Source organism: Chelonia mydas, chromosome 27, assembly GCF_015237465.2.
Source record: "Chelonia mydas isolate rCheMyd1 chromosome 27, rCheMyd1.pri.v2, whole genome shotgun sequence".
NCBI lineage: Eukaryota > Metazoa > Chordata > Testudines > Cheloniidae > Chelonia > Chelonia mydas.
The window spans coordinates 9,595,118-9,616,283 of NC_057860.1; the positions used below are offsets into that span (position 1 = coordinate 9,595,118).

Here is a 21,166-nt window from a genome sequence, read left to right on the forward strand (position 1 = left end):
GACAAAGCTCTGTCCTTGCCTCCATGGGTCCCACGTTTCCTGGCAGATTTCGCTAGCCTCAGAGGCTCACTGTGACCCTCCACATAGCCCTTTTCTCTCTAGAGACAAGGGTCACAGTCTACTGAGCCATTTTCATCATAAGCCAGCGAGGGCGGTAAGGAGAAGTTATCCTCCCTTGCACAGTCTCTGTTGTCTCCCAGTCTCAGTGATTAATCAGGGGGCAAAGGTGGGGGGAAGCCCAGGCCCACCCTCTACTCCACGCTCCAGCCCAGGGACCCTAATAGTATCAGCTATGGTAGCTGACCTTTTAGAAACATGACATGTACAATTCCCTGGGCTACTTCCTCCACAGCAGCCCTCACTTCCTCAAGCTCCACTTCACCCTTACCTCAGGGCCTCCTTCCTTGTGCCTAATATGGTGTGTACTACTCAGCCTCTCCAACAGCACAACTTCCTCCCATAGCTCCTGACATGCACCCCCACCTGACTAACTGAGAGGCTTTTAACTAGTTTCAGCCAGCCCCTGATTGGCTTCAGGTGTCCCAATCAACCTAGCAGTCTCCCTGCCTTCTGGAAAGTTCTTAATTGGCCCCAGGTGTCTTAATTGACCTGTCATTTCACTTATCCTAGTACCAGGGATTTGTTTAGCCTGGAGCTAATATATCTATCTCCCGCTACTTTTCTATAGCCATCTGGCCTTGCCCCGTCACACCTGCAATAATACAAATCAGCATTTGGCAGGTGCCAAGGGGCCAGTTGGAAATAAAAACAAAAGCAGCCCCTGGGCACAAGCATAGCCTTCCTCAATACACACCAGAGAGACAAGGTGGATTAGGTAATATCTTTTTTTCTGAAATGACCACACCCAGACAGAAGAATAGAGGGGTTAAAACTGTTAGGGGAAAAAACAATTAGCCCTTGCTCTCACCAATTTAGGTGCTTGATTTGACTCTAGGATCCCACGAACTTCTAAATTCTGAGTCTAATCTATACATGCGTCTTTTATTAGTTAACAGAAATACAGCTCGAGCTGGGTGCCTCAGGAGAGGGACCCCGCCCCTCAGAAATTGCAAGCAATTATACCCTTTACAGTTGGTAACACCGCCCTTGCCCATGTCCAAAGTCCAATCCCCTAATTTGAGTAGGGGTCTCTGCTCTTTTCCATTGGACAGTTCTGTTGCTGAGTGGACAGTCCGTTGCTGGGTGCTGGACTTGCTCTGGGAGACAGTCAGTCCTACTCCTTGCATTCTTTTTTGTCTTCAGTGATAACGGGCAGTCTCAACTGGTTTTGTAGCTGCTTCTTCAGCATTCATAGAATCATAGAATATCAGGGTTGGAAGGGACCTCAGGAGGTCATCTAGTCCAACCCCCTGCTCAAAGCAGGACCGATCCCCAATTAAATCATCCCAGCCAGGGCTTTGTCAAGCCTGACCTTAAAAACTTCTAAGGAAGGAGATTCCACCACCTCCCTAGGTAACGCATTCCAGTGTTTCACCACCCTCCTAGTGAAAAAGTTTTTCCTAATATCCAACCAAAACCTCCCTCACTGCAACTTGAGACCATTACTCCTTGTCCTGTCATCCGCTGCCACTGAGAATAATCTAGATCCATCCTCTTTGGAACCACCTTTCAGGTAGTTGAAAGCAGCTATCAAATCTCCCCTCATTCTTCTCTTCTGTAGACTAAACAATCCCAGTTCCCTCAGCCTCTCCTCGTAAGTCATGTGTTCCAGTCCCCTAATCACTTTTGTTGCCCTCCGCTGGACTCCTTCCAATTTTTCCACATCCTTCTTGTAATGTGGGGCCCAAAACTGGACACAGTACTCCAGATGAGGCCTCACCAATGTCAAATAGAGGGGAACGATCATGTCCCTTGATCTGCTGGCAATGACCCTACTTATACATCCCAAAATGCCATTGGCCTTCTCATTGTTGACTCATATCCAGCTTCTCATCCACTGTAACTCCTAGGTCCTTTTCTGCAGAACTGCTGCCTAGCTATTTGGTCACTAGTCTGTAGCGGTGCATTGGATTCTTCCGTACTAATTGCAGGACTCTGCACTTGTCCTTGTTGAACCTCATCAGATTTCTTTTGGCCCAATCCTCCAGTTTGTCTAGGTCCCTCTGTATCCTATCCCTATACTCCAGTGTATCTACCACTCCTCCCAGTTTAGTGTCATCTGCAAACTTGCTGAGGGTGCAATCCACACCATCCTCCAGATCATTCCTCTCAGGTCAGCTTGACCTCGGCCTAAGGTTTCAACTACTTTAATCACTTATGCTAAGTTAGTAACTTATGCTAAGTTATAAGAACAAACTTATTGAACATTCATATAAAATAGCATATAAGCGCCTTTTTATAACAAAAGTAAACAGACCAACTGGAAAAACCTGGTTTGATGCTGTTTTTAAAATCTCGTGATTTTTTTTTCGGGGGGGGTGAATCCAACTCATGATTTTTTATCTCTGGTGGTTGGCAATACTGAAGGGGGCTCCCCCTGGTGTCAGGGCCTGGGCCAGTGCCTCCCTCCCCTGGCTCTCTGATCCAGGAAGTAGATATAAAGCTGTGACTTCTGTTCCCAGGAATGGAGCTGGCAGTCCCCTTTCTCGCTCGCCAGAGGAGGGCTGCCTGGGCAGCCAGAAAAGCCACCCACCTCTGCAGCCCAAGGTAAGCCCAGCTGGGGCAAGTCGGGTTCCTGGGGGTCGGGGCACCCAGCAGCCTCCGAGTCCTGGGTGCTACAGCTCCTGCTGAGCTCTAAGCAGGGGCTTGAGGCAGAAGACTACTGTTTGTTACAGGGATTGGTTCCTGGGTTAGTGTTTCTGTGGTGTGGCGTGTAGTTGCTAGTGAGTATTTGCTTCAGGTTGCGGGACTGTCTGTAAGTGAGGATTGGCCTGCCTCCCAAGGCCTGTGAGAGTGGGGGATTGTTTTCCAGGATAGATTGTAGACTGCTGATGATGCACTGGAGAGGTTTTAGCTGGGGGCTGTACATGATGGCCAGTGGTGTTCTGTTATTTTCCTTTTTGGGCCTGTCCTGTAGAAAGTGACTTCTGGGTACCAGTTGTGACGTTGCACTTCATATGCCTTATGAAAATATGCTTGGAGTGTGAATATAACGTAACTGGAATATGCTTTATGCAAAAGGTCACTTGTAAGGTATGATTACAAAGCTTATAATCTACTGAGTGTGTTCATCCTGTTTGTATGTATGTATCATTCTTGTATCTAAAACTAGAAATATGAAGTTAACTCTGAGGTCCTATTATAATTATGCAAAGTGTGGGCCATTAATGGTGGTTTAGAATCTTGATGGCTCCCATTGACCAGGACAATTGGTTGTAAATGGCTTTTGGGGGAGGGATAGCTCAGTGGTTTGAGCATTGGCCTGCTAAACCCAGGTTTATGAGTTCAATCCTTGAGGGGACCATTTAGGGATCTGGGGCAAAAACTGGGGATTGGTTCTGCTTTGAGCAGGGGGTTGGACTAGATGACCTCCTGAGGTCCTTTCCAACCCTGATATTCTATGATTCTGTGTTTACTTGTAAGCCTTCCTGTGAGTCAGGCTGGGAGAATGGAGGCTTGAGGGATGTGATCATGTCACCTGGTACTGGTAGAATCCATCTTAAACCTGGTGCTTTTCCATTTAGAAGGAGGGGTGGGAATCCAGAGAAACAAAAGATTCTCTCCTTCAGCCAAAGCTATAAAAGGGGGTGGAACAGAACAAAGTGGGTTGCCAGTCATCAGAAATCCCCTAGTTACCACTTGTACCAGGGGAAAGGATTGGGCCCAGACTAAGGGAGTCTAGTCTGTGAAAGTAGCTTATTGGAACATCTCTGAGGGTGAGATTTACCTGTATTCAGTTTCTTAAATGTATTAGGCTTAGACTCGTGTATTTTGTTTTATTTTGCTTGGTAACTTACTTTGTTCTGTCTGTTATTACTTGAAACCACTTAAATCCTACTTTTTAAACCTCAGGAGCGAGGACCAAAGTCTCAGCCCGCCCGAGCCCCGCCAAAGCCCGAGCCCCACCATCCTGGGCAGGGGGGCCAAAGCCCAAGGGCTTCAGCTCCCGGCAGGGGGCCTGTAACCTGAGCCCCACACTTGGGCTTTGGCATCGGCCCACGATGGTGGGACTCAGACTTTGGCTTTGGTCCCGGGCCCCAGCAAGTCTAAGCCAGTCCTGGCAACCCCATTAAAATGGGGTCCCGACCCACTTCATTGTCCCAACCCACAGTCTGAGAATTGCTGGTCTAAGAAGACTAACCAGACCAAAGGATGGATGGGTAAATAAATAGAGGTACAGAGGGGTGAAGGGACTTGCTTAAGGTCACGCAGCATGCCACTGACAGAGCTGGGAACAGAATCCACCTCTCCTGACTCCCACTCCAGTATCCTACCTGCTAGACCATGCTGCCTTTCATGTGATGAAAACCTCTGTGTGGTGCAGGTGAGCTTGGTTGGAGGGGGGCATACACTGCTCTGATTCATGTGGCAGCTAACTGTTAGGTGAAAGAATAAAACCAAACCTCTATAGGCAGGGTTCCTACTCTGTGCTGACAACTATGATTTGATCCAAGCCAGAGCAATTATTAGCTAAAACTGGCCTACAAACTTTGCTCCTGCATAGCAGGATGAGCTGGATTATACTGTTCAAAATAATTGAACACGTTGTTTTACTAGTGAATTGTATTTATTCAGTGGTTTCTTTCTGGCACTGGTGTTCTGGCTTGCATTTCTTACGAGGCCTGTATCTCGACAGTTCAGTATGTGTTCTCTTTCTACATTTCCAAAATAAAATTTATTTTGATTAGTTTGCAGCTATTTTTATTTTAAAAGATCAATATTTATGTCCTTTCTAAGCTGAGCAGTAGTTTGTGTGCAGTATATTTCTAGTAGGCGTTTGTTCTCATGGAGAGAATTTTGCATAGGGTGATGGGACAGCTGAGCCATTCCCCACAGAGGAATCTTTTTACCTTTTGAGTAGTTTGGCTGAAAATCTCAGAATTGGGGAGATTTCCAATAGCATTGCTGTGTTTTCACTCTCTATATTGAAACGGACAAGGCTGTTACAGCAAAAACAACGAGGAGTCCTTGTGGCACCTTAGAGACTAACAAATGTATTTGGGCATAAACTGTTACAGTGAGTGGAAACCTTCCTCAGCCGCTACCAGCTGCCTTGCAGGAAAACACCCTTCCTGCTCCATGGCGCGCAGCGGGAGCGGATACTGCAGCACTTGTATCTCCTGCGCTTGAACCATGCTGGGCTCTCTCACGCTTGGACAGCAGAATGTGGGCGCTGGGGAATTAAGCTGCAATTGTACCCCCCTCGGAAGGAAAAACTGCAGACATGAGAAAAGGCAGATGGGACCTCCCCAGCATTTGTGAGGACTTGTGTATTCTCTTCTAGTCCTCCCTCCACCCCTGTTTTGGATACACTTGAACCTTTACCAAGAGGAGGATTTTGATCTGTGGAAACACTTATTTAAAAAGCACTGGTCCTTGCTGCTTCACCAACACACTGGTGCAAGCTGCAGTGTTGCAACCATGGCTCTAGAGCACTGACGTGTGTGTTGGTTTGGTTTTATGGACAGGAAAACAGCCGTGTTCTCCAAGGATGAAATTCTCTGCTCCCATCCCGGCTCTGCTCTGCTCTGCTCTCAAGACATGTACCTGTCATAGCTGGAGAGCAGGCTCGCAGAGTTGAGCTGCAGCGTGTAGATCCGAAAAGAGGATTTTGCTTTAGGTGCAAACGCTTGTTGGGAAAGAATATGCTGCAAGAACACTATTGCAAGCAAGAGTGGTTGGGAGGACCATGACTGTTGAAGGCTGTTTGCAGTATATAAAGGGAGAGAAAGGTGCATTCTCACACCCGCTTCCAGTGCGCAGCGCGGTCCACAGGGCCAGGACAGGCAGGAAGTCTGCCTTACCATCCCCGCTGCACCGTTGACCGGGAGCCGCCCGAGATAAACCTACTCCCCAACCCCCTGCCCCAGCTCTGAGCCCCCCCCAAACCCCTCATCCCCAGCCCCCCCCAGAGCCTGCACCTCCACCCAGAGCCCTGAACCCTTCCCACACCCCAACCCCATGCCCCAGCCCTGAGGCCCCCCCAAACCCAGAGAGCCCTCCTGCACCCCAAAACCCTCATCCCTAGCCCCACCCCAGAGCCTGCACCCCAAGCCCAGAGCCCTGACCTCCTCCTACACCCCCACCCCCTGCCCTAATCCAGAGCCCCCTTCCACACCCTGAACCCCTCATTGCCAGCCCCACCCCGCAGCCCTCACTCCCACACCCCAACCCTCTGCCCCAGCCCTGAGCCCCCCCAAACCCTCATCCCTGGCCCCACCCTAGAGCCTGCACCCCAAGCCCAGAGCCCTGACCTCCTCCTACACCCCAAGCCCCTGCCCTAATCCAGAGCCCCCTTCCACACCCTGAACCCCTCATTGCCAGCCAGACCCCGCAGCCCTCACTCCGACACCCCAACCCTCTGCCCCAGCCCTGAGCCCCCCCAAACCCTCATCCCCAACTCCGTTGGGTCGCGGGCATCAAAAATTTTCTTCAACTGGATCGCCAGAAAAGAAAAAAAAACTTTGAAAACCAGCTGGCCACCCCTTCTGACGACACGGCCCCCAGGAGCGAAGCCTCAGCCTGCCCCAGCCCTGCGGCACTGGGTGGGGAGACCAAAGCCCGAGCCCCACCGTCCCGGGAAGGGGGGCCCGAGCCCGAGGGCTTCGGACCCCGCAGGGCCGTCCTTAGGCATACGCGACTGCGTAGGGCACCCAGAAATCTGGGGCACCCCCCTCGCTGGCTGCTGCGCGGACTCCTCTCCTCCCCAGGGGCGGGCCGGCTTCTCCCCGACCGGCCACCCTGGCCCCTCCGCTCCGCTCCGCTCCGCCTCAGCAGGGGGGGCACGGAAGTTTGCATGTAAGTAAGCAGGGGGGGCGGGGGGAAACCTGGAGGCTGGGGAGAGAGCGGCGTGGGGGGATACCCGGAGTCTGGGAAGAGACGGGAGAGCTGAGCTCGGGGGGTAGAGCCGGGCATGGGATGTTGCGGGGCGGAGGAGGACCCGGGCTGGGGAGCTGGGGGGGGGGGGGGGATACCTGGAGGCTGGGAAGAGAGCGGGGAGCCGAGCTCGGGGGTAGAGCTGGGCACCGGACTTCGGGGAGCCCGGGGGCGAAGGAGGACCCGGGCTGGGGATTGCTGGGGGGAGCCGGGCTGGGAAGGGAAAAGAGCTGGGGGGGTCTTTGTCTGGCTCAGTGAGTGAGCAGCCAACTCGCTAGGGCCTCCTGGGGAGCAGGCTGGTGGCCCCAGGGGAGAGCAGCTGTTCCGAGCAGCCCCCCACTGTACCTGCCCCTCTCCCCTCTTCTGCCCACAGGCCCTGCCCCGGCAACACCCTGCAGTCTGTCTCCTGGTCTCCTTTTCTCTCCACCTCCCTCTGCTCCGAAGTTTAAGCCCAGATGCCAAGGATCCCCTTTGGACTGGTATCTTTCCTCCCCTTCCTTTCCCAGCAGGGATCAGCAGCAGAGACGGGCTCGGAGGAGGGAGAGGCGCACACACAACCAGGCTGGGGAGGAGGCTTTTCCTGCCCATTCACAATATTCCAATGTTAACATGAGGAAACTGACACTAAAACAATGGGAGGAGGGGGGTGTACTGGAGCAGAAAAGCAGCAATCAGGACTGCAGAATGCAAGGGAGGGAGCAACTTCTTAGCTGGGGAGGGAGATGGACTCACACTTGACAAGGCTGGAGTAGCTGAAAACTTTTATTTAGGGAAAAGGGATGTGATTTTTTTTTTCTTGTGGATCCAAGTATCTCCAGGGCTGCCTCTTAAGCTGGTAGCATTTTGAACGAGGGAGAGTTCTAAACAGTGCAGCGTTGAGTGGGATTTTAAAGGTCCCTTCAAGAGTGCAGCACCTTCTTCCTCACCCACGGGAAAGACCTTTAAAAACGGCTTTAAATAATCCAAAACAAGAGCCGCTGTTCAAATGAGACGTGGCTGGTTATGGCTCCAGCCCCCTGTTGAAGCATTGTTGAATCTGCGTGCCGAGTTATACCCAGTACAATCCCACTGAGCCGTGTGGGGCAACCAGGAGTGTAAATCAGGGCAGAAAAAAAGACTGGTGCCTGAATATAATTCCTTTTCTTTTTAAACTGCATGTCCCAAGTTCCTCTTCACTTGTCAGGATTAGAGGGAAATGCTCTATTTTAGGGAGAATGAAAGGCCATTTGGGAGTTGATGGCCCAGAGCAGTGTCAGGCAAGGGCCTGGATGAGGGCTGGACTCAGCCATTGGTATCAGCTATTCATTTGAATGACAAAAAAGAGATTTTGGGTCATGGCAGACATCCCAGCCATCATGTAAAATACTTCCCTGTGGCCTTTTGACATGCACACAGAGGTATCTCACTGCCAAGTCCCTATCCTGGGTGGGGTGGAGTGGGGAGGGAGGAGGCTGCAGGGTGATCTCCCATCTCCATGCAGCCAGTGGCCTATGCTTGCCACTGCTCTACTGGGGCCTCCACATTTATTTATTGACAAAATTTAATTTTTTGGTGCTGAATTCCATCAGGAATATGGGATGCTGGGCAGTTGCGGGGGTGGGGGGCTGTGAGAGGGGCACTGGGCAGTGGGGGGCGGTGTCTTTGGGTGGGAGATCGCTGGGCATAGGGTTCTGTGGTGGAGATCTCTGGGTGAGGAGCCACTGGGCATGGGGGTTGCTGGCCATAAGGGGGAATGGGATACTGGGCAGGATGGTGGTGTGATGGGGCACGCTGGCAGTGCAGGGCTGGGTTTGGGGGTGCAGGTGAGAGGGAAGTGCGGGGGTTAGGGGCAAAGGCAGCACAATTAAACTGTTTTTAATAAAGTGCACATGACAAGTTTTCCAATACTGTAAGCTTATGTTTGTGTTGCTAAGAGCAAGTTGGGCATAGGAGCAACAGTTTAATAATACTGTGTAGGCAGGGGTTCTCAAACTGGGGGGTCAGGACCCCTCAGGGGGTCACAAGTTTATTACATGGGGGTCATGAGCTATCAGCCTCCACCCCAAACCCCGCTTTGCCTCCAGCATTTATAATGGTGTTAAATATATTTTAAAGTGTTTTTAATTTATAAGAGGGGTCACACTCAGAGGCTTGCTATGTGAAAGGGGTCACCAGCGTAAAAGTTTGAGAACCATTGGCATAGGGCCCCATAAATCCTAAGGACGGCCCTGAGCCCTGCCCTTGGGCTTTGGCATCGGCCCACGGTGGTGGGACTCGGACTTTGGTTTCAGCCCTGGACCCCAGCAAGTCTAAGCCATTCCTGGCAACGCCATTAAAATGGGGTCATGACCCACTTCAGGGTCCTGACCCACCATTTGAGAACTGCTGGTCTAGGAAGACCAACCAGACCAAAGGATGGGTGGGTAAATAGAGGCACAGAGGGGTGAAGGGACTTGCTTAAGGTCACACAGCAGGCCACTGACTGAGCTGGGACCAGAACCCACCTCTCCTGACTCCTACTCCAGGAGCCTACCTGCTAGACCACTCTGTGTGGTGCAGGTGAGCTTGGTTGGAGGGGGCATACACTGCTCTGATTCATATGGCAGTGGCAGCTAACTGTTAGCTGAAAGAATAGACAGTTAAGTATGTGTACTCTTTCTACATTTCCAAAATAAAATTTATTTTGCTTAGTTTGCAGCTATTTTTGTTTTAAAAGATTAATATTTATGTCCTTTCTAAGCTGAGCAGTAGTTTGTTTGCAGTATATTTCTAGTAGGTGTTTGTTCTCATGGAGAGAATTTTGCATAGGGTGATGGTATAGCTGAGCCATTCCCCACAGAGGAAGCTTTTTACCTTTTGAGTAGTTTGGCTGAAAATCTCAGGATGGGGGACATTTCCAGTAGCATTGCTGGGTTGTCACTGTCTATATTGAAATGGACAAGGCTTCTCCTTTTGGCTTAGATGTTGTGAGGTTTGTTATAATCCTGATTTTAATAGACTGACACCTAATTGAATTACATTTTATGTTTTTTCACCAACAATTTGACCTTACAGCAATTCCAGGTTTGTAGTTTTGTGCCATGCTAAAGCAATTGCTTTTTAAAAAAGTCTACAGAGCAGATAAATATTCTCCCCTAGCTCATTTTAGGTGGTTTTGTATATGCGTCTTCAGGGTAAAGATTTGTTTGATTCTTTGTTTCTCAGGTAGGTCTGCAGCTATTGCACTTGTTAACAGGGTGGGGCTGTAGACACTGAGTATCAAGTGCAGGGCTGGCATTGGATATACCTGTGTGGGTGAGGCTGTAGATACTGAATACCTGGAGCTAAGATGGTATTGGGTACCTGTGTACTAGGGGTGTGAGTTTCTGGGAAGGGTTGGACAGCTCTCTTTGCCATATAGCTCAGATTGGTTGCTTGTGGGGAGCTCATGATGGGGAGGCCGGGGGGAGGGTTTGGTTGGTTAGAATCAGCGTGTTCTGGGAATGGATCTCTCCTTATGTCTGGGCTTCCTACGTAGATCTGGTATTCAGCTGCCAGTGGATTCCGAGATCTTACTGCCAGTTTGATTGTGGCTTGTTGTTGTGTATGTGGTTTTTTTTGTTTTGTTTTTTTTTGGGGTATTTTTTTAGTGGAATAACCCAGTGAAAGGGAGTTGTCTCCAATTTCTGCCCATTGTGTTCAGGCTTCAGATTTTCTGGGGGAAACTCTGCAAATGCAAACCCAGTGCAGTTCTATTGAACTGGGCTATTGAGTTTGGCAGATACTGCTGCTGTAGTAGAAACAAATGACTACGCCCTGTCTGGGGGTAAAGGGAAGAGCCTTCCTGGAATTGAACCTCAGGGATTCTAGTGCTTGATACTGGCCAGGAGAGGAAACCCCTTGGCTGCAGAACAGTTCTCCTTGTAAACAAACGGCAGTAGCATTTTCTTTTGCTTGTTAAAAACTAACCTGATCTGCTCAGATAGGCAAAACACACTTCACTCCCTCCTTTGGTAAAGATGCTTCCTATGCCCTCAGGCTGGTATCAGTATGGGCCTTTGACTTGCAAAGGTTATAATGTTCTGGGCTGAAATGGGGCTTTCTGCTTGACTGTCAGCAAAGTTGTAGAGATCCCCAGTCAGTGCATGTCTCTCGCCTCTCATTATAGGTGAGTCAATGGCTAATTTTAATAAAACTGAATCTAAAATAAACCAATTTGTCTACTGATGCTTTTAAAATAAATATACTAGAATCTTAGTGTAAAAAACTAAACAAGGACGAGAGAGCCACATCCATTAAGAGACATTTAAATAATTGTCCATCATTTCCATATAGACAGATGGGGCGTGGGAGGGGAGGTTTCTTTTAAAACTGTAACAACAACAAAGTTTGTGCTAAAGGGGGAATTTATAGGAGGAAACTGCTGTGTATGTACTGACTAAATAGGATTTGATTCAGAGTAACAGCCGTGTTAGTCTGTATTCGTAAAAAGAAAAGGAGTACTTGTGGCACCTTAGAGACTAACCAGTTTATTTGAGCATGAGCTTTCGTGAGCTACAGCTCACTTCATCGGATGCATAGCATATCGTGGAAACTGCAGAAGACATTATATACACACAGAGACCATGAAACAAAACTTCCTCCCACCTCACTCCCCCGCTGGCAACAGCTTATCTAAAGTGATCCTCAAGTAGAGCCACTCTACTCTACTTGAGGATCACTTTAGATAAGCTGTTGCCAGCGGGGGAGTGAGGTGGGAGGAAGTTTTGTTTCATGGTCTCTGTGTGTATATAATGTCTTCTGCAGTTTCCACGATATGCTATGCATCCGATGAAGTGAGCTGTAGCTCACGAAAGCTCATGCTCAAATAAACTGGTTAGTCTCTAAGGTGCCACAAGTACTCCTTTTCTTTTTAGGATTTGATTAAATCACTAGTCAGGAAGACTTGATTTAATCATGGATTTCTACATAAAAGTGCATTTTTGTTGGTTGTTATAACCTTAATACATATTCTTCACAACTCAGATGTAGGTTTCATTTTTAGAAGGTGCACACTATACATTTTTAAAGTGATTTATTTTGAAAGCTTTTCAGATTAGTTTTACAGCTACATCAGAAAATGAATGATTGGTTATTTCATTTACCAAAGGTAATTGAAGCAGATATTTATGAAGATATTGGGAAGTGAACTATCTCCAGTTCAACAGGTTAATCATTAATATTTGGAGGATTTTCTTGCCATGCTATATTAGGAGAAGAACATCACCAGACAGACATTGAAATTGTTTTGTTTAACTAAAACAACAATGTTATGTATTCTGGATTCTTTTTCTTCAACAGCAAGCATATATAATATTTTAACAAAACATGATGTATACGAATTTTTGAATTTAGTTAAACATTCAAACATTAAACATTAAAATCAGGTCTGTTTTTGTTAAAATTGTTTTTAACTAAAATAGTTGAAATATTTGAAAAAAAACAACCACCCCCCACCCAAAATTAAATCAACTATGTCAGACAGGTCAACATGAGAAACTTAAAATATTGGCTTCTGCAGCTAACTCAGTCGTCTTCACCTTCATTTTCCTGTTTGTTCATAATCTGGAAAAGAAAAACAAGCTTTCCTGCTTTTTCAGGTCCCAAACAATTTCTCAGTTTGGAAGGAATTAGTTCAAAGGAACAAAATATTCTTTCTACACCGGCAGAAGAAGCTACTGCTGTTAAAAGTGAGATTATCACTTCAACGGTCTCTGAATCCAAGTGCTTAAGTGACTTCCACCAGTTCACTGGTGTGACTTTCTTTAAAACGTCATCAGCAAACATATTTCTTGAATGGTTCTTATTCAAGACTGTCTCTTTTACAGCCTGCTGCCATTATAGGTTTTCCCTTTTAGTCAGAGAATGGTATGATAGATCTCTAATCAGTGATGAGCTGCCAAAAGCTGAAGAACTGGTTCCTTCAGTCGCTCCGGGTCTTCGGTGGCACTTTGGCGGCAAGCCCTTCAGTTACTCTGGATCTTCGGTGACACTGAAGGACCTGCTGCTGAAGTGCCGCCGAAGGCCAGGAGCGAATGAAGGACCCACTGCCGGAGCGCCGCCGAAGACCCGGAGCGCCGCTGGGTGAGTAAAAATTAAAAAGGGATTCTCAGGGGAGCCTCCCCAGCCAAGAGCTCAGGCGGGCCGGACAGGACGGTCCCGCAGTGCAGATGTGGCTCGCGGGCCAGAGTTTGCCCACCCCTTTAACAACCGGTTCTAAACTGGCTTCAAAATTTTAACAACCAGTTGGTGCAAACCAGCTTCAGCTCACCACTGTCTCTAATCAATGAAGGCTACGCTCAGAAAGACCTCAAGACTTCTGGAATATGCTGCTCAAACAGTTTCACTTTTGTTTCTACTACCTGTCCCTCCCTTCTCATTTATTTCCAGACTTCTTCTTGTCCAGATCTATTCCACCCCCAACAATCTTCTATTCATTGAACTTTTTGAAACTTTGCACGTTTAGAGAGAGGTAAGGGATTGACTCTGTGTACACAAATTTGCAGAGGGACAGAAGGGTTGAGGTCTGTTATTTCAACCGCGAAATATTTATTTATTTATTTATTTAAAAACATTTTTGCTGTTAACAAGCATGTTATCTCTTCAGAAACAAATCCACAGTTTGAGAACTGCAAAACGAATAATTTCTGATGGTATTTTCTAAACTGAGCACTGAATATCATGGGGTAGGTAGAAAGATTAACCTAAATCTATACAGAAGCCCCTGGAACCCCATAAAATTGGGTCCCTAATCCATGAACTATTGGAACTCATTGACAAAACTTTTCTTAAACGTTACATGAATATATTGTCTCATATCATAGAATTAGAATTTATAATCCCTATTCCATGATAGGTTTTTTTCCTCAAAAAGCATTTTATAAAAAAATATCCAATTTAAATTAAAAAAAATCTTTTTTTTTTAATTTTTATTTTTTAAAAAATTGATTTTTATCCACCTTGCTTCAAAGAATGATGGGAGTCTTTATACAGGGTCTTAATGATGCCTTATGAGCTTTAAGAAAAGGTGCGTAAATTAAACCAACTTGATGCTTTTTGAATACGCTATAATCATAAGTAAGTATTTTTAAAACATCTAAAAAGGTGCACACATCTCACAGCTATATTGAATGATGCGGAGGGGAGAAGCAACTACAGCCGCTTCAGTGTTTAAACACAGCCACTTCCTTGTCCCAGAAAGTAAAATGACCATAACGCCTCAAAATAAAGGGTACTAAAAATAGAGAAGAAGGGACTCAATGCAAAGGAACCCAAGAAATCCCAGGAAGGTCGCAATCATAGATACGTTTAAATGTCTTTCTTCCTCATTGATGGAGAAAAGTAAATGCAGAAGTATTCCCTGATCGTCTGTATTTCTGCCAACAAAAAAATGTGAAAGTAAGGTGTTCTCAAAAATGTACCTCACTTTATGAGCTCCCATGCCCTAACAGTAATATGACCCCCCCACTTCAAGTCAATGCTTTTGTGTTGGATCATTGTACTCGCAAGTGGTTGTATTTGCTTATCCCAAAACTTTGCATACAGTATTGTAAGACTTGTGGAGCTTTACAAATGACCCCTGATCAGGAGAGTAGCAATATTGACTTCAATAAGATCATAAGAAACTACTTTAATGAATAAGGGTTTCAAGATTAATCCTATAGATAAAAGGCTAACAACATTTTTACTTTTGGAGAGGAGATTGTCTTAAATACCAAGTGCAATAATTCCACAGGCATGTAATGCTTTCTTTACAATCTTCCTCCTACCACCAGGCAAAAAGCAAGAGATCTTGGTATGCTCCGGTAAACCAGGCAATACCAATACCAGGCATAATGTTCACAATTATTAAATGTTTACAGGACTGGGCCCTAGTTTGCTTTAGTTCTGAATGTCTTATGTTTTGTTTTATTTTATTATCTTCCTTGTTTAGTTTCTGGAATTTTATTCTTCAAGGTAATCATTTAAAAAGGGACAGGCAGAATTAATTTTTTTGGTTTGTTTAAAAATACCAGAATTTTTATAATCTCCCTGTACTTTTGTGCTCTGGCTTTTTTTTTTTTTTTTTTTTTTACAAATATCTGGTAGTTGCCTTTTGTGTGAATAGGATCCAAACTGACTTGAGGATGTAAGCCTGACAAATAGTCATTTTTTTCCAGAGTTGTTTTTTTTTTTTTAAATTTGTCCTTAACAATACAATTTGACTGATCTTAAGTAAAATGGTATATAAAACAAAAGGGAAAATGCCTTTTACAATGCCTAAAACCAACAAATATTTCCATGATGTGTATTTAAAAAAAATGAATGGGAACTTTAAAAAACAACACACAAATGTTTCCTTTAATTGTTCTGTACGTGAAAAACTGAAAGGAAAACAAAGAAAGGAAGAAAATGTATGGTCACAATGTCGTCATTGCCGGGTGAACTCAAGTTACTCTTCTCAAGTTAGCCTGGCTCAAGGGAAAGTGCCACGCTGCAAAACGTCTCGTGTGAGCAGCACCATGTAGGAAGGCCATTCCGCCAGTTTTAAACCAGACCGTCCTCTTTTTGGGTGACTTGTCCCTCAGCTGGTACTGAGCCAAACCAGACTTGGTTTTGTCCAGTATCAGGCGAGGGACACCATTTTGAAGAATGTGCCAGTCCACCTCTGCCTGTGTGAGTGGAGCGGCGCGTTCTTCAAAATGGCGTCCTCTGTGCAGCATGAGCTTGTACGCACCAGGCATGCATGGTCATGCTGGTGGGGGTGGGCCCACACCATTCCCAGAAGTACCAGAGTGTCCATTATTATGGGAATGTGTAAGTGGCCACCCTAGCACAGAGCAATTGTGTTAACAGCTGACTGTCTATACACCTGATGGGCCAGCTAACTTGAGCTAAAAGCACCCCTGCTTGGAGTTCAGGGGGTTTGTGTGTGAACAGAACTTGAGTTAATTCTTCAGTGAAGACAAACCCTCTAATGAATTGACTTCTCTGTTAAGACTTGATTCTACAAACACGTAGGCAAGTGAGTAACTTACGCAAAAAATACTACGGAAGTTGTCAAGGTTCCTTCCCCACTCTGAACTCTAGAGTACAGATGTGGGGACCTGCATGAAAACCTCCTAAGCTTACTTTTACCAGCTTAGGTTAAAACTTCCCCAAGGTACAAAATTATTTTACCCTTGGATTTCCATTGCCACCACCAAACTTTATCTGGGTTTACTGGGAAACGTAGTTTGGACATGTCTTTCCCCCCAAAATCCTCCCAACCCTTGCACCCCACTTCCTGGGGAAGGTTTGGTAAAAATCCTCACCAATTTGCATAGGTGACCACAGACCCAAACCCTTGGATCTTAGAACAATGAAAAAGCATTCAGTTTTCTTACAAGAAGACTTTTAATAGAAGTAAAGGAATCACCTCTGTAAAATCAGGATGGTAGATACCTTTCAGGGTAATTAGATTCAAAACATAGAGAATCCCTCTAGGCAAACCTTAAGTTACAAAAAAGACACACAGACAGGAATATTCATTCTATTCAGCACAGCTATTTTCTCAGCCATTTAAAGAAATCATAATCTAACACATACCTAGCTAGATTCCATTCCTGTTCTGTCCGCGGCCAAAGCATCAGACAGACAGAGAGACCTTTGTTTTTCTCCCTCCTCCCAGCTTTTGAAAGTATCTTGTCTCCTCATTGGTCATTTTGGTCAGGTGCCAGCGAGGTTACCTTTAGCTTCTTAACCCTTTACAGGTAAGAGGATTTTTCCTCTGGCCAGGAGGGATTTTAAAGGGGTTTACCCTTCCCTTTATATTTATGACAGAAGTAATTGGGAATAGCTTGTGTGAGTAAAATGACTCTTCCCTGTGAACGTGTTCTTGCAAGATGGAGCCCTTCATGATGGACAGCACTCCAAGTCTAGTTGGACTTTCCCCACACACTGTTCTGTTTGTATAAGTGCCATTTGCTTTCTTGGGTCAATGTAAATAAGCCACAGTGGTATTGCTGATGTTGGGGTAGGTCCTGGAAAAGGTTTTGAGTGGCTGGATTTCCTCCTCATGATGTGAAAAATCCATTCCTCATTAAGTTTAGGATTCCCATCTCATTCCCCCCTGGTAAACTGGTGAGCTTAAAGCTCAAAAAGTGGAGCAGAGGGTGCTTCTGTCTTAAATGGGCTTATTTAGAAGTGATTGCTATAGATGATTTAGGTATGTGTTTTTTAGTCCACCAGTGTTCATACCATGGCTTGTTTAAATGGTGGGCCCAAATATTCAAATACAAGTGTCTAAATTTAGGCACCCAAAGAGAAGTCTGTTTAGACTCTTCCCCCACACCCCCTTCAAATGCTGAGCAACCCTACTTTGTGGCTTCAGTACTTTCTTGATAGGCAGATAGCAAGTAATTAAATACACATCCTATTTGTTGCACAGCTGTTGGCAGGCACTCTTTCTGTGCAATGAATACCACCGCTCAATATGGACATGACTTAGTACAGCTCCTTTTAGGGAAGACTGCACAGGAGAAAGGAGTGGGGGAAAATGTTGCTGGACCAATGTACAGTGAAGTTAAAACATAGTTATCTTCGTATTTCTCTACAAGCTATTATTTGAACAGTGACAAAATCATGGGTCTTGGGGAAATGCTTGTGTGAGAAATTGGAAAGGAGTGGCAAACCACCAGAAACAACTGCAAACAGTCAAAACCTCTTGAAGGTAAAAAAGGAATATTAGGGCAAACCCCCATTTGGTTATATCTATGAATAGGAACAAGACTATTTCAGTATAACAGAGAGGAGGGAGAGACCCTCTGCATCCATTCATTGAGGAAAGCAGGGATGTTCTCATGAAAAATTGGATCCTGGTTCTTGTGAAGCCATCCAGTTCTGCAACTGACTGAACTTTGGGGGGGCGGCCTACTTTATTAAATAGGAAAGGTAACTATTAATAAGTGTAGACCCAGGTTCACTTCTTATGCTTTTGTTTTGTATTGTGACCATTTGTTTCCACCACCCTTTCTTGTTGCTACTTAAATCTTTATTTTTTCTTAAATAAAACTGGTTTTGTTATAAGTGCTCACAAGTGCTGTGTGGTTTGCAGGAGCGGTGGTTTAAGGGAAAACTAGTAAACTGGGGTACACTGCTTCAGTGGAGGGAGAGGATCCAGGATTTCTGTGAGTCTCTTGTGTCGGGGCTGGATATCACAGGGAAATGCTTCGAAAGGACTCGAAGATTGGGGTACACCTATTGTTAACCTGCAAGGTGAGGAGAGGGCTGGCATAGCCCAGAGGAGAGTGCTTGACTGGGTGAAAGACTGCTGGTGTTAGGAAGTTGCAGCCACCATCTTCAATGAAGCAATGTAGCCCTGCCATTTTGAAGGAAGGCAATTTTTCATGAGTTTCCCTGAAGAAGATCTTATGCACCGACCAGCTTCTGCTGACAGAAACTTCAGTTAGGGGGTAAACAATGCTGATAATCATGAAGTGTGTGTGTGTAGTTACCACTTTTTTCCAAAAGCTACCTGTTGCACCAGATCTACCTACAAAACAGGGCAGTGGGGAGGGGTGTGCATTCTGGTTGCTTTGTGGCATTCTAAAGTGTGTGGATACGGGTGGGAAGCAGCCAGACAAGCTAAATCATTTTTTAAAATCTGCAAGCTGATATTTCAAATAAAGTGAAGATATGAAGTATGGCCTGCTAATGTTGAGTTTTGTGTTTAGTGTACATGCATTAAATGTTTAACTTGAAAACAATAAGATAATTCCCGAACAAAACAACATTAAGACTGAGTACATATCAGCAATTCTGCATTAAATACATTACAGTGATGATGTAATTTACGCAAAATACCAAGTGCTATAAACCTAGGAAATTCATTGTTAAGGCTACATATTTAAGAGAAATCCAAATGTATTTACTCTGAATTTCCTGGATTTCTAATGCTTGGGGGAGGAGAGTGTTGGTTTTGGGGGATTTTTTTGATATATCTACAGCATCTCTGTAATGTATTTAACCGGGAATTACTGACATGTACTCTCAGCCTTTGCTCCATCTTAATGTAGTCTTTGGGGAATAATAAAGGTTGTGAATGGCAGAAATACTAACTGTGGTATCTGGAGGGAGTGGCCTATAATTCAGGGTGTTCTTGCTCTGAGTCCAGCGCACCTTTCCCCTTTGTCACAGTCCAAATGGGTCAGCAGAACCCTCGGTGTGGATTCTAGGAGAGGCATTTGGTAGGTGGGGGAATGAAAGTAACAGCAGAGATGCACTAGGAGAACTAATAAGGTCTGTCTAACTATCTATTCTTAGCCAATAATTGCAACTAGTCAACAGGTAAATTCTTAACTAGTCATGCTCTAAAGGACACAGGGCTGTCTGGTTTAATAACACCCTCAAAAAGTTCAGAGAAAAAACACAATAAAATACAAGAGTTTTTGTCTCAAGCTCATAAGTTTCTGTCTGAACAATTGTCGTATAATTGGTATAAGCAGCTTCCCAGCATGGGTAGTCAGTCTTTCCTAAGTATAATCAAGGAAGGAGGCTTTTTTATTTTGTTTGGCAGAAAATTCTTCTGAACATGAAGAAGAGATTCAGATCTGCTGGGTGTGGGCGGAAGGGAGAAAAACCGAAGCTGAAATGCGTTAAGAGTTTGGAAATGCAGTCACAGAGCTAACAGCTTCTAAATGCTGCCTCGTTGCTTACTGAAATCTTCCTTTCGTCTGTTTAATGCAGTATGAAATACTTCCTTATCCTGGTCTTGTGTACAGCGGTTGTGTTTTTGGCCTCCATACACTGGCAGAGGTTAACTGAAAATCAGATCAAGGGAGAGATTTCAGAGGCTCGGTCTGACATGAAACTTCTGTCTCCAGAAAAATACAAGTCCTTGTTTATCTACAATGGAATTTGGTAAGTTCCCTTGCTGATATTAACTGCTTCAATTGTTCTTAGCTAGATTTGTGCAAATACTGCAAAGGAAAAGGTTGGCTAATGTTTGTTTGAATTGTTAGATTTGCTCCAGCTGTTAATGCCCATATTGCAGAAAGTTAATTTCAGGTTTGGAATTAGGATGATTTGCACTAGTTGCCTATTTCATCCGATCCAGGGATAAAAATTCACAGGATCTTTGAGATTAATGGAAGCGTCTGGCTTGTTAGATGCTCCTTATAAATTGGTTACGAACAAGCTACAGACCAAAATTATTTGCAAAAATTAATTCTGCAAATAATATTGACTAACAAACTTGAGAAAATTGCAAATTTTGTTCACAGGGCCGGGGAGGAGGGATACAAGGAAAAAATAATTATTCCTTTGGATCTATCTAATCAATCACAGCAATTAGAACTGTAATGGGGGAAACTTTTAAAAGTGCTTACATCGCATTGACATTCAATGGGACTTAAGCCACTAAGGTACACTTACATGGCAAAAAAAACAACAAAACCCAAACCCAGCAGGAGCAAGTCTCACAGCCCAGGTCTACAGATTCAGACTTGCACTCTGGGGCTAAAAATACCTGTAGAGACATTTCCACTAGGCTCTGAGATCCAGTGAGGGTAGGTCTCAAAGCCCAAGCTCCAGCCTGAGCAGGCATGTCTACATTGTTATTTTTAGCCCTGTAGGGTTAGCCCAAATCTGTCAACCTGGGCTCTGAGACTTGCAGCCCCAGGTCTTTTGCAGTGTAGATGTACCTTTAGGAGCTTTTGTAGCTTTGATGCCTAAATGCTATGGTGGTGCAGAAGAGTGTCTCTTTTGAACAAAAAGGAAGTATGCTATAAAACATTAGGGGAGGAAAATAATGATGCATAACCAGTTAGGCTGGCTCAGTTTCTGAAGAAACTGTGCCTAAGTGCTGCTTTCCTTATTGTCATTGTTCATGATAATTAGGGGTCTACCAAATTCTCAGCTGTGAAAATCGTGTCACAGACCGTGAAATCTGGTCTCCAGCCGCCCAGCTCTGAAGACAGCGGAGCGCGGCAGTTACTGGCTGGGCACCCAGGTCTGAAAGAAGCACCATTGCCAGCAGCAGCGCAGAAGTAGGGGTGGTAATACTGTTATCCCCCACACCAATAGGCTTGCAACCCCCTTTTGGGTTTGAGAACCCCAGTTTGAAAAACACTGCAGAGAAATCCCACATTTTTTGTGGGTGGGTCATGGCGTAAATAGCAAATTTCGTGGATGTGTAACACATCCATGAAATTTG

The 21,166-nt window shown here is 45.3% G+C and overlaps 1 protein-coding gene across 3 annotated transcripts in view; it reads left to right on the plus strand.

Annotated features, from left to right (window-relative positions):
• The window catches only part of LOC102939794 (beta-1,4 N-acetylgalactosaminyltransferase 2), a 68,456-nt gene that overhangs the window by 15,489 nt on the left and 31,801 nt on the right, over positions 1-21,166 (plus strand). For all 3 annotated transcript variants that reach the window (XR_005223477.2, XM_043536746.1, XM_043536745.1), the window contains 2 exons: positions 2,583-2,667; positions 19,699-19,872. Coding sequence is in view for 2 of the 3 variants with exons in the window: in XM_043536746.1 (XP_043392681.1) it covers positions 2,585-2,667; positions 19,699-19,872 (257 nt within the window). In the remaining variant the exon portion in view is untranslated. The remainder of the gene's footprint in view (positions 1-2,582; positions 2,668-19,698; positions 19,873-21,166) is intronic.